At 44.5% G+C, this 14,333-nt stretch overlaps 1 protein-coding gene across 1 annotated transcript; it reads right to left on the reverse strand.

The window, feature by feature from the left end:
• Positions 1–7,855: 7,855 nt before the first annotated feature.
• Positions 7,856–10,609, reverse strand: T265_01018 (hypothetical protein; the record flags this gene model as incomplete). The annotated part of the gene is made up of 1 exon (XM_009164933.1): positions 7,856–10,609. One exon carries the CDS (start codon positions 10,607–10,609, stop codon positions 7,856–7,858), a length of 2,754 nt encoding a protein of 917 aa, XP_009163197.1.
• Positions 10,610–14,333: the final 3,724 nt, after the last annotated feature.

Genomic DNA, 14,333 nt, shown 5'->3' on the forward strand with positions numbered 1-14,333 from the left:
AACAGCAAGCTTGTGCTAACACCCACGCACACACAGATGTTCCTACATATGGGACAACACCACAACAATACAAAACTCAACGCAGCTTCGCACGTCACCCAACTCGGAGTAGAGCCGCTTGGGACTTACAACGCCTCACTCACGGATATTCAGGACTACGTGTGGCCACTACAACGGCGCAGAAAACACGAAACCTGCATCCGTACTCACAAAAGGATTTATCAACTCGAATCGGCAATACGATAAGTCCCTTTGTTCATTTTTTACACTATTGTAATAACTTTTCCTCAACAAGCTGATATTGTTAATGCTCGCAGTTTTCTTGTTTGTATAAGTAGCTCTCGGGACCTCTTAGAGCATTAACAAATTGGTGAGCCCGACGATTGTGAACTCACGTAACTTCTGATATTTTTTTCCGTTTGGACTCCCATATATCCATATTACTACTCATGTCTGACACATCCATGGCTCAGTCACCAAACCCCGTATTACCTCAACCAAATATCAACGCTGCATCTGTTCACCTACCTCCGTTCTGGCACCACGTTCTGTACATCTGGTTTACTCAAGTGCAAGCTCACTTTGCCCTTAGAGGAATCACCCAGGAGCACACTATGTACTACCATGTTTTATCAGTTCTACCCCCTGAAATTTCGGCAGATTTACGCGATATTCTTATGGCACCGGATAACTCCCAACCATTTACACAACTTAGAAATACATTAATTGCGCGAACTGCGTTATCCGAACATAAGCGCCTAGAACAACTGATAAGTGGTGAAACACTAGATGGTTGTACACCGTCCCAATTCTTACGCCGACTTTACAACATTTTGGGCGACAGAAAAATCGATGACGCCTTGCTCAAGCAGCTATTCCTCAAACGTTTACCAACACATGTGCAGTCGATTCTCGCTCCAGATACAGATAACGTCCCTTTGACGCAACTGGCAGGTATCGCCGATAAAATACTCGAAATACAACCTTCTACTTCAAATATCAATTCCCTTGACTCGTCTAGCACAGTTTCCTCCATTAATGCCCGTCTCGAAGAGCTCGCCAATCAAATAGCTGCTATCCGTTTTGATCGTTTTCAACGTCGTCGATCTACGCCTCAGCCTGCATACAAGCGCAATCGTTCTTTTTCCTCTAAACGTCGCCAAGGGTACTGCTGGTATCACACCCAGTTCGGCCGATCTGCTCGAAAATGCACAAAACCTTGTTCATTTCGGGTATCATCACCTGCAAGAGATTTTCAGCCGGGAAACGAACAGGCCGGGCAGTAGAGGCGAGTAGTGTCCCTGGCCTAGACTACAACTCTCGCCGTCTCCTTCTCCTAGACAAGAACTCCGGTCTCCGTTTTTTGGTCGACACAGGTGCTGACATTAGCGTAATACCTGTAACCGCTGCGGATTCCAAACTGACTCCCTCCCCACTCACCTTGAGGGCGGCAAACGGCACTTGCATAAAAACATATGGACAAAGAACACTAGAACTCAACCTCGGCCTACGTAGAGCATTCAAATGGTTTTTCATCATTGCAGACGTACATCAGCCAATTCTGGGAGCAGATTTTCTGACTCACCATAACTTACTAGTAGACTTAAAGCGTCAAAGTCTACTTGACGCCACCACCCAATTAACAGTCAAGGGAAAGTCAGCAGTTACGCCGAATATTTGCCCAATAACGTTAGCACCACACGGCTCTTCTCGTTACCACGACTTACTCCGAGAATTTCCAGAACTCTTAAGACCAAACTTTCATCAAGCGGAACCGACACACTCTGTAGTCCATCACATTGACACACGAGGAACTCCCGTTTACTCACGCCCAAGGCGACTTCATCCGGAAAGACTAAAAATCGCCAAAGAAGAATTCCAGCACATGCTGCAGTTGGGAATCATTCGGCCATCCAAAAGTGTATGGGCTTCTCCACTTCACATGGTCCCAAAGAAAACTGCAACAGACTGGAGACCTTGCGGCGATTACCGTGCACTAAACAACATAACGACTCCAGATCGCTACCCTATCCCGCACATTCACGACTTTACATCCAATCTAGTGGGTTGTACAATATTTTCCCACGTTGACATCCTTCGGGCCTATCATCATATTCCAATCCACCCCGAGGACATTCATAAGACTGCAATCACTACGCCTTTTGGTTTGTTCGAGTTTTTGCGCATGCCATTTGGTCTGAGAAACGCAGCACAGACATTTCAGCGTTTTATTGACCAAGTACTTTCCGGTTTACCGTTTGTTTTTGCTTACTTAGATGACATTTTAGTCGCCAGTAATAGCGTGGAACAACATCTAGAACATTTACGCCTTTTATTCACTAGACTGCGCGACCACGGCGTTGTCATCAACGCACAAAAATGTATTTTTGGTGTGCCCACATTAAATTTTCTTGGACATATGGTTAACCAGGATGGTATATCGCCCACTGATGATAAACTCGATGCCATCCGAAATTTTCCTTTACCCACTTCATTTAAACAGCTTAAGCGTTTTTTGGGTATGATAAACTTCTACAGACGTTTTATTCCCAAGGCTGCATCATTGTTAGCACCACTCACCAATCTCTTATCCGGAAAACCAAAAACGTTTCATGTGACCGACTCCGCTATTTCTGCTTTTGAGCAAGTCAAAGCTTCCCTAGCGAATTCTTTCAAGTTGTTTTATTTACAACCCAACTCTGTATTGTCACTTAATGTGGACGCCTCCAATGACTCTGTAGGTGCTGTTTTACAGCAGACCGTTAACAACACCCATCAACCCCTCGCATTTTTCTCTCATAAACTGTCGTCAGCCGAGTCCCGTTACAGCACGTTTGGTCGTGAACTGCTCGCTATTTACCTATCCATCCGTCACTTCCGACACTTACTGGAAGGTCGCGAATTTCATGTATATACGGATCACAAACCATTGACTTCAGCACTAAAAGCTACACCGGACAAATATTCTCCGCGTGAAATTCGCCATTTGGACTACATTTCGCAGTTCACCAACGACATTCGACACGTCTCAGGTCGGGATAACATAGTTGCCGATACCTTGTCAAGGCCGGCAGTAGATTCGCTACACCGTACGCCCGGCATTGATCTCAATCGCATGGCGGAACTTCAAAAAAAGGAATTAGCTTCGACGCCACTGAGTTCGAAGTCATCCCTGAAGATACAACCGATGCCGCTACAAACCGCACCAGGAACTATAGACTGTGATACTGGGACAGTTAATCCAAGACCCCTAGTCCCACCCTCCATGCGTCGGCAAGTTTTCGAGTCATTACATAATGTTTCGCATCCAAGTATACGTTCAACGCTTAAACTCATCTCTCAGCGTTTCATATGGCCGGAAATGAACAAAGACATACGTGAATGGACTAAGACCTGCCTAGCATGTCAGCGTTCTAAGGTTATTCGGCATACACGATCACCCATAGGAACTTTCGCTGCTCCTGACAGTAGATTCGATCACGTACACTTGGATATTGTTGGTCCTCTACCCCCATCCAACGGCTACTCCTACTTACTCACTATTGTAGACCGTTTCACTCGATGGCCTGAGGCCATCCCCATCAAAAACATATCTGCAGACACGGTTTCTCGAGCATTTGTTAGCCGATGGATTTCCACATTCGGCGTTCCGTCGTATATCACCACTGACCGCGGGTCGCAGTTCGACTGCCACTTATTCCGACATCTAACGGAATTGCTCGGTTGCACACACATACGTTCGACGGCTTATAATCCTCAGGCAAATGGATTAGTCGAACGGTTTCATCGTCACTTGAAGTCCGCTATTATAGCTAACAATGATCCCAGTAATTGGTACGACATGTTACCAGTGATATTACTACACCTACGCACCATGTTTCGTTCCTCACTGCATTGTTCACCAGCAGAGTTAGTTTTCGGAACAACTTTACGCATTCCCGGAGAATACTTTTCGTCCACTTTGGAAACTCCGACCAATTCACCCTCCTATGTGAATCAATTGCGAGAAAATATGTCGAAACTACGATATCAGTCATCTCGAATTCCGAATAGTTCATCGTATGTTCCAACAGACTTGTCTACTTGTTCACATGTTATTAACTAGATATGTTATTAACTAGATATTACGTCACTTAAGTATTCAGTAACTTTACTTTGACCTTGGAAGCGAATGATACAAGTGAATTGCACAAAATCTGCAGCCAGATGACTAGCGTTCACGCCATACATCAGTAGCACGGTATTCATTATGTCATGCCCTTTGACATTCAACCTGGAATCCCTGCTAAATTTTGTGACTCTATATTGAAGTTCAGCTGAAATATGTGAGAAGAATAAATGGCTTTTGTGCGTTCAGTCCTTGAGATGCGTTGAGCGAACGAGCCCTGTTCCCATCCCGTGTTCAGCCTTTAGTGTCAAGCAGTTTGTCAGTGAATTCCACTGATGGGTACAAAATGAGCGAAAAAAATCCATAGGGCGCCAGGCAACTGGTAATCAGGTTGCACTTAACCTAAAAAATATAAACAACACTGTAATAACGGTATTTTCGCAGTCTAGTTCTCGGTCTGAACCATTCAAGCTAGCTTTCTACTCAAAGGAACAACAAGGGCGCACAACGTGCATTACCACCCAAAACCAGGTCAAAAAGACATGTACAGCGCCTCATAGGTAAAGTGTGTGCGGCGGCAACATCCTGAAAATTCTGACGCCTTCTGGATGCGCCATTGTCAACAGGTATTGGGCAGACACTAAATCATCATCGGCTTCTGGGTTCATACTTTCGGTCGATCAGAGCTCGCCGGCAAGCGCCGATCTTCTGACCAATCGCGTGCAGGATAGGCTTCTTGGCCGTAACGGCACCCAACTGCGAGCGATAAAGCGGTATCTGTACGGAGTACCGTCTAACAAATAGTGACTCTGAACAAAAACGACGGTAAGGTTCCATTCATTCGTCCAAGTCTGAATCTTAAGTACCCTATCAGGTATTTTAGGATTAGTGCCAAAATGGTACGAATGTCTGCTGACAAAACCTAAAACTTTGCGACTCGGTTTACGAGTTTCGCCAAAATATTCGTCCATGTGATAGGAACTCAGTATGTCTAAATAGCAATAGCAAGGGTCCAGTTACCGCTGATCAATATTAACCAAATACGTATAGCTAACTTATCAATGTCTAAATGATGGTGATTCGAGTGATCACTTTAGCCTGGACATAAATCTTCACCGTTTTCATCGCGTGTCCCGCAAGTCTGTTACCCAAACAATCCCAATGATATTTTGTGTAATGCACCTATGCGTGCAACTTATGTGCAGCACACAACTATTTGCATTCCATGCTAGACGGTTCCCTTTGCTTTGGCGAAAAGGACAAAGGCGTTTTCGTACGTCAGTTTACTCTGCTTAATCCTTCCAAGAAGAAAACGCTGAAACAGCGATTCGAAAATTTAGCATGAACTCAGATACGACCACGAGACCACTTATTTATGAGGGTCAGTTTCTCGTTGTTATTCTATGACTCGGTTCAAAACTCAAAGCATAACTGCATAAACACCTTGACACAGTCAGCACGTTAGTTGCAATATCGTCCAAAACGCAATGCTTATCGTTGTGAAGTAAACCGCATTTTTGAAGGACAAGAACTGGAGTACAACCCATTCCCGTTACAAAGTGTTGTTTTGGAAACAAGTACCGATCCCCGACGGCAGTGGTATAATTTACCCAAGATAGCGTAAACAGAAACGAGGATTGAATAGTCTACTTTAAGATATTAAGAGGAGGTCGGGAAACAGATTTCAATGGTTGGGAATGTGAAATGGTCACAAGTGAAACTCAGATTACATAAATGCCAACCTGGTTAATGCTTGTTGTCCCATCCTTTCATAAAAAACGATCTGACGAATAGTTTTGTGTAAATCTGTGTTGTTCACGTGCTTTGGCTCCATTACCCTCGCGATACCGCATGAGCTGCTACATAAGGTACGCACAACTCTGCGCTCGTCCAACAGCATGTTCTCACTGCGAAGGGGACTAGGTCATCCGCCGATTAAACTCAACTGACTGGCCGAACTGCTGCTCTACTGTTGTGCCAGGTCACACAGACCAGACTGGGCAACTAGGTTTTGAAACTATGTGCAATCACCCATATTGTCCGTTAGCGATATGTACGAGATCCAAGCACACGATACCTATTGCTCCTGGCAGATATGCACTTGTTCAAAAGGATAATAGCTACCCTTGAGGAAACTTTGTGTTCAAAGACTTTCAATAACATATCACATTAGGTATGCCCCTTTTAATCATGTAGCTTCTCGATGGATTACATTACACTACAACATCCATCATTCGGGCTTCCCCTGGATATCCAAAATCCAATTCCGGGTAGTGGAACTGTTTTCAGAAACATTATGAATAGTGTGTTCCTTCTTCAAGAAGACATGCTGCGATATCTCGAATAACGTACCAACCGGAAAACGAGGCATCCTAGCTCAACATATTCATTAGAAGAATATCATAAACGAATGACTTGGCTGGGATTCAGCTGAGTCTCCTGTTAAAATCAAATAAGCCTGCAAGTGAGCGCACTTTTGGCGAGATGTCTCAGTGGTTAGAGCGTGAACTCACTGACCAGAAGGTCCATGGTGCGAACCTAACCTCTGTATCTCGACTTCTCTTTTCTAGGCTTGGGCAACTTGGCAGCCTTCATGGTTCCTTCGAGTGGCATGGCAGTTAGGTAACGAAAGGGTGTTACAACTGGACGATCGATCGAGCACATTTTGATGACTGTGTAAAATTGGGGCTCAATTAAAAGATAAGACTGACGGAAATGTGTTTATGAGTTGGGTTGTCGAAGGGCACTCAGGAGTATAAGCAGTGTGCTGAATCTTCAAAAAACCTGCCTGGTTTTTCGTGCAGGACTCCACAACAAAGTCTTATGGACTCATCACCAGCTTACTCAACGCCTCCCTAGATACAAGATCACTCAATCAACAGCGTCCTGTAGGCTCACTATCCTAATTAACAGATGCTTATAATGGAACATATGTTTTGATTACTTCAGCGATACATATTCATGGGACGAGTACGCGGTTCTTACAACTGACAATGTTGATGATGATTCGTGAGATATCTTGTGCAGCACCAGCACTGCCCACCATCATGAGATTCAGCCCAATGAGTTGCGGTATCTTTTTACTCACAAATTCTGTTGGGTAACTTCAAGTTTCACGACTTTATCCCGAATTCGCCTTATTTCAGTTTAGCGGACTTGTCATCCCAGTAGCTGAAGCCTAATTATTCCCACTCAACAAATGAACGAGACAGATCTACTTCTCATTTGTACGCGGTTTATGATGTCTCCTTATTCCTATGGAAGTTTCCAAGCGTACTTTCGTATCTATCACGATCGGTGACTTATTCGAAGTAGTTTATGATCAGGTCTTCATGATTACCTGTGGTTCCCTTTGAGCTTCTTCTTAAGTATTACTCGATACATTGATGACTTATTTGACGTAGGCTACGAGTGCTAACTTCCATTGTTCATAGGAGCTCGTTTCAGGAGTCAGATGATAATATTACCAGGAATTGCTCACACCACAAGATTATCCCGCAAAAAATCACAGCACACTGACCATTGAGCTCGTATTTTGTGTCTTCTGAAGATGGGGCCCTAGTGCGAGTTTCCCTGAATTCCTCAGGTAATCAGTCTACCCTTGTAAGATCAAGTGTCGCTCTTTGGAAAATTTATTCGAGAAAAGGATCATGAAAAACAAGTTGAACACAGTGAAAAAAAATGTTACCATACGCTCTGTAATTTAGCCACAAAAAGTTATCGCGCTGCATACGAATCTGGGAATTTTCAAGCAAGTGGACATGTCAGCAACCTGTTCCGACATTCACAAAGCCCTCCCTCTTGCGAGCGCTCAGGTTTGCTATAGTAGTGCGTTTGAGCACCTTGGTAGGTTAGATTGTCACACCCCCACCTTATCTGAGGGCAAGAACAACAGTCGTTCATAACACGTTTACAGCGACAGGCCCAAGGCAAGTTCGCTAAACAGTTCGGCCAGACGTGTTGCATGTGGATGAAAGATAGAGGTCGCTCATGGGGACATGGACAACAGGGTGACAAAGGATATTCTGCTGCCTCTATGTGTTGGGATTCTACGATGGATAGTTCCCTCGCGGGCGTTGGTATTGGGTCAACGGGCCGAGCAAAAAAGTTGCGGTCAGCGGGTTTTGAACATGGAAGTGGTGGGTTCATTACTGTATTCACGTCGCAGCAACGCCATGGATGCAAAACGGGACTTGGCTCGCTGGTCAGATTTGATGTGGAACAAACTTGTGAGGGAATTTTGGGCACAGTCTGTTCCACTACAGTACCTAGTGGAAGGTGGCAAGGCTTTCGATATTCCACTTCCTTCTTCGGATAGTATTCAGGGATTGTGTTCACGAATTCTGAAGGTGTACGCTCACAACTTGGTCGTGGCACGCTATGCACTACAGCCCGGTACGACTTTACTGGATCTATCAATTTTACATACCTGACGCCGGTGGCTGGTGCAATGGTGGCAGCTTTGACGCATCCTCCTTCTGAAACTCTGTCATCGTGTATGCTATGTAGATTAGGATCATCCATCAATCTATAAATTTGCAAGCTCGCAACCGATTCACCAGGATCCGATGGGCACTGAATCGACCGGACAGCGGAAACTAAAGTATTTGGGGGAGATTCTTCATCATACCTGTAAAAAACCACTTGTGACTTATCGAGATTTCCCGGCCATGATTCGATTTCTCTTGAAACGGGTTCAGGAAGTTTGGATTTCCGTCGACGCCTGAAGCAGAAATAACACGGATTAGAAGTTTCATCTTTATCCTCCACCGCAGAGCCCTTCTCTGTCACTTCTGAACGCGTAAACTTCTCTTCTACTCTAATCGCAGCTGGTTCTACTAGACAGCCCCCTTTAGGCGTTGAATAATCCACACAACATACTCTTCCTTCCTCCAATGGTCGCCGTAATTCGCACTCACAGGAAGTTTTGTCTGGGCAGTTGCACCGTCCAATGTATGTCCCGATTTCGTGGTTGGACCTTCGAACTAATTCGAGCTCCTCCAGATCTGTCATGTCGTCCTGTCTTCTCAAGGGGTCTGTCATATCTTGGCGTACGCCCACCACAGTAACATCCGATTTGTACCTCGTAGTTTCATTGGCCACGACACTGCTTTGTGGCTGTGTTTTCCGCTCCGTTTTCGTGGGACAGCACGTGGGGCATATCACTGACTCAGAAGAGCCTTCATGACTGGTTGACTGTTGTGGCTTTAGGAAGGAATTGGTGTGGTACTGCCTGTTGGTTACGCCTTTTGGCTCACCATTCTGGTTTGGTTCGGAGTAACACTGTGATGCTGCGCAGCACTTTACTGTATTCTCTACTGGCTCTTCGGCGGGCTCTGTGGCGAGACGTGAGTCGACTGACTGGAAATCTAGAGAGGATTGTTGCTGATCAAGATAAGTTTTCTGAAGTCGACTGTCGATTAGGTAACCCATTTGTTGTGGGGTTTGACAGGCCTCGTTTACGAGGGGTAAACATGGTAATCTCACCGGTTGACTTTCTACTTCATGAACTGCACTCTTACTGTTTAGACAAGTGCAAACGCATTGACATTTACGAAGTTGAGTATCCTTTACATACATTGTGCTTCCATCACCTTGCTTTACGCGTCTCAGCGACACTATGTGGGTCATTTCTATTGTTATTGGTGAATCTCGGCCACAAGTGGAGATAAACGTGTTGAGCTGTCCTTGCTGCTGACTAACATTTACAAGGCGAGGGTCCCTTTCTTTGAGCGACGAGCGCTCTTCACACGGTGGAATATTCTGTTTCAAGTCAATAGATTTATCTAAATAATTCGAACAAACGAACTCATTTTCCTTCTTTGTGTTACTCACGATGGTAGCCGAGCGTATGGAACAAGGTTTACTTTGCTTGAGAAGAGCTCCGGAAAGAACAGACTCTGGACATGATTGCATGTGACATTCCAAATAAGTGGGGTTTTGCAGATTTGTGGTGTGAATTGTTGAACCATTGGGAATTACTGTGCCTCGAGACTGACGCAGCAATTTCTCATCAACCAACCTTGTCCCAACTAATGACTGATCGCTTCTTATACTAGTTACTCTGGATGGTTCCTCTGTTCGATGGATCTGCAGATGATAATTTTCAAGAGGCTGGCCTCTAGATCCCGACTGTTCTCGTTCCGGTTTTTGTCTTATTCCATTAGACGGATTAACCTGTAATACTGACCTGGCTTCCAAGTCGTTCAAGATAGGTTTTGACGCATTTGGGTTATTTTGCGATAGTGAAGCCTCAAAGAAGTCTTCATTAAATACGAGTGAGGCATCTTCAAAATAGTCGAAGCCTGCAGTTCCTGACTTGACCTCGGAAACACACAGCAGAAGGGGATCCAAATTTGGCATAGTCCGAATGCCTTCACTCAGTTCCCCAGAAGGGTCAGAAGTGGTCGGCTTTGGATTCCTGATTGTTTCAGTACTGAGTAACTTTTGACGGCCAAGTTTTGGCGATGAGGTTGATGGCTGATCTGATTCCCCATTCATTTTTATTATGTTCTTCTCATCCCCGTAACATTCCTGTGAGTACTTTCTATACTTGATAGACGTACGAAATGAGTTTCTTGAGCGACGGCTTTGTTGTGACCCAGTGTCACCTGATTTGTCTAATCTAGTACGATTCACCTGAATGCAACGCAGTTGGCGAAACCACATGGCAAGGTAAGTTCAGACACGTCCAGGTATAGTGAAAAGCCGTTCACTGATTCACTTTATTCCACACTCCACCCAAACTGTTCACGAACCATCAAAATAAGTAAATAAAAGAAATGAAATAAACAGTTGTAAAGAGCACAACCAAAGGCCTCAGATCATCTTAACGACATAGTGATTTTGAATGTGCAGCAGAGTATTCACGTGCTCAGTTTCGATCGATATGAATCCGAATAAATTATCCGTATTACTCTATGACCAGTCATAAGATCAGAAGGCATCCATGTTGGTACTGCGACCGGAAACTGTGGACATAGTCGCAACATGACTGAGGGATTCCGCCATCTGCCATAAAAACGAATCAGCGAGACGTATCGCTTGACGCAGTCACTCAGTGGCCCTTGAACCTCTTGAAGCCATCCAATTAGATAAGGCTCTGCTTTTGCTGAGCCATCTGTCTGAGTTTTTTTTCCTCTTTTTCGCTTAACAAACAAACTGTATCTATTTTAACATTTAATTATGTACTTGCTCGGTGACGAAGGCCCGAGAGCAATAATATTCGACACTATGGGAAAATTCTGGCAAGTACGGAGTCAGCGTTACTAAAGAACATGGCTCACAGACATGTATCCAAAGGTTCAAAAAGGTCACATGCTTCTGGGGACGAGCCACTGGGACAGCTTGCAACATTGAGGATCAGTTTCCGTGGCGTACCTTGTCTGTGGATTTCCTAGGACCCCTATTTTTGTAACCCACACAGTCCATTCTTGGCTTTTTTGTACAATTCTAACCCGAGGTTGTTGAACTGACATAGTGATCAAAACTAGACGGCCAGCCTTGTGCGCACGGAAAGTACCGATAAGCAGCTCGGCTCTAATCGATGCCCAGTCAAAGGGTCATGCTTCCGACCTCTACCGTAGGCATAATTTGTTAATGTTGCGTTTTCTGTGCCCGTGGTTGATGAAGATGAATAGGTTATCGCTACCTCAGGACTTACCATTTTTTGTGTTGAACTGGATTCATGGTTTCGAGTCTCTCAAACGAAGGCTCTCCACACATACCACTGGCATTTTTAAAAGGCACTTATCTCTGTGCTACAGAGCAAGATTTATGGGACCTCGGGTATTTGGTCAGGCCAATTTGGATTTAATTCCGCAGGTCGCAGCAGAAGAAAAAAATCCGAAGAAATGCGACGAATTTCGCCAATATCGCCTATCGAGGCTTCCCATGAACAGCTGAACGAATCCCCAAGAAATGAACAAAGGTTTGCATATAGTCTTACTAATTTGTCTCTGGTAAGTTGTATAAATTTTAAGTCTTATCTGAAGACAAGCGTGGAAAATAACAGAAGACGCCAAGAAATCTACAATGACCTGACAGTTAGGCCCAGTTCAGTTGAAAGTCTTATCCTGAGGATTGTAGTTTATATTATCATCACAAAAGGAAAATCGACCACAGACGCAATTCTGGTTGAGGATTTGTATGAATAAGTAGAGCACCCAGTGATTATTTGCTTTGAAAAGACTGTTCTAAAACTGAATTGGCAAGCATCTCGGAATGGATCTTATCATCCACAAATCTGCGGAACTGTGTCTAGACCCAGAATATTACCAGGTCATCAAACAAATACGAAACATGGTGGCAACCACGGATTTTAGACCAGACAAAGGAGCTGATAGTACTTTTTAGTTGGGTCTCGTACTTTCTGACGTAACCAGATTGAAACCGGATACGACAACTGGGAACTCGAAGCTTCCCAAAAAAATTCAGCTGTCGATCCGATCAGGGTCGATAATTGTCTTCCCAAGTCTCACCTGTAACCGGGAGGTGTCTTCTCAAATAATTGTTTCAACGGATTTTCAAAATATTATTCCATACCTCTTGGTGTCAGGGGCCGATCGGAGGACAAATATCGCGCCATTTTTTGCTTTATTCACCGCTGGTATTGCATCGTGGACAGTCCTCTTTGTGTTTAGTAGGTTATCTAAGCCTCCCTTATTTCAATCTTTGGCCCGTTCCTTCCTGATCTGTACTGCGTTGTAGTCTAGTTGTCTTGGGTCTCACTGGCCAGGTCAGTCAAATGCCTCAACCTTGTTGGTAATCATCAGCAGTGTGCAGCTCACGAGTCACTAAGGTGACTCATATCCGCGGCTTCTCGGTTAGTGGTGAAGACGTTCAAGAGTCTGGTCAGTAGTGTGGTCAACTTACGCACCCTTGTTACCTCCAGCTTATTACCGTATTTCCAGGACACGTGAATGAAGCGCTGATCTAACGCAAAAGTACAGCTGACTCCTCCCAGAGAAGCCACATTAAAGAACCAACAAAAGGTGGGCTTTTACCGGAGGGAGGTCATCACTGAAATACGTTTCAAAAGACCAGTACCAATTGGTACCCTCTGTAGTTTCCTCCCGTAAGAAACATCTACGACTATCTCTGACTACTATGGGCCAACGCTGACATGTGTCGCCGAATTGTAGTACAATTAAGTGACACTCGATTATGACCGCACCTTCGTATCAGCATTTGCCAAAACTGTAATCCAGATGAGTAGGCCGGAACATTTAGAAATCCACATACTCCAGTTGCTGTGTTGTGTAGATACAGCTCTCTCAAAAAGACAATTCTTTTTTTTTAAGCGATCTCCAATGGGCAAAAATTATAGCTGTTCTCCGCGTCACTCAACATACATTTAACTAGTAAACGCAGACCGGTTTTCCAGTATTCGGGATTTAAATTGCTCCGGATGAGACGAGCTAACAACCGAAACTAACAAATTCATGCTGGCACTCAAACGATGTAAAGTTTCATTAACTTTGGTCACCTGCCATGTTTTTCACGCCCCTTTTGTAACTAAAAATTTTCAGGCAATTATCACATCAGATCGCGGCAACTGGGATAAATAATCCCTAAAGTGCGACCTGGTTGGACACCTGCTGGTAAAGTTCACAAGGTAGTACGCATATTTACATGGAATTACCTCGAAACCCCATTTGACGATCTATAACAGCCAACACAGGATAGAAACTCATCCACGATGGTCAAATTCGTTATTTCCAAATACGCAGGTTTCAACCCCATGTGATTCCCCCTTCACGGACCCAGAAAGTTAGTTAGTTATTCAGCTATAAGCTGTGTATCGAGGTTCAGATAAGAAGAATAAGGCGATGATAGTCATATGCGGATTCAATGTATCCACCTGGCGTACCTCAGCACCACAAATCCGATATTCCCCATAAGACCTGACCAATGCTTCGGAGGCACCGATGGTCAAACACTGACACTTTTCTTTCGTCCTCTGCCCGTAGATGCCACGTCTCTGATCCATAAATCACCATGGATTACACTGACTCAGTGTAAACTCTGCCTTGACAGACAAACTCATGTCATGTCAGCGTCATAGGTGTCGGAGGTTGGTGAAATCTGCCCTGGCCTCCCGATTCTTGAAGTAATCGCATCTTCGGCCAGTCAACTGGAATTTATGCAGCTGCCCAGGTAAATAACATTCACCTACCATGTCAGTTAGCTCGCCTGCAACCATGAGGTTTGAATTTGATCCCAT

The sequence above is a fragment of the Opisthorchis viverrini genome (genome assembly GCF_000715545.1).
Source record: "Opisthorchis viverrini unplaced genomic scaffold opera_v5_10, whole genome shotgun sequence".
Taxonomy (NCBI): Eukaryota; Metazoa; Platyhelminthes; class Trematoda; order Opisthorchiida; family Opisthorchiidae; genus Opisthorchis; species Opisthorchis viverrini.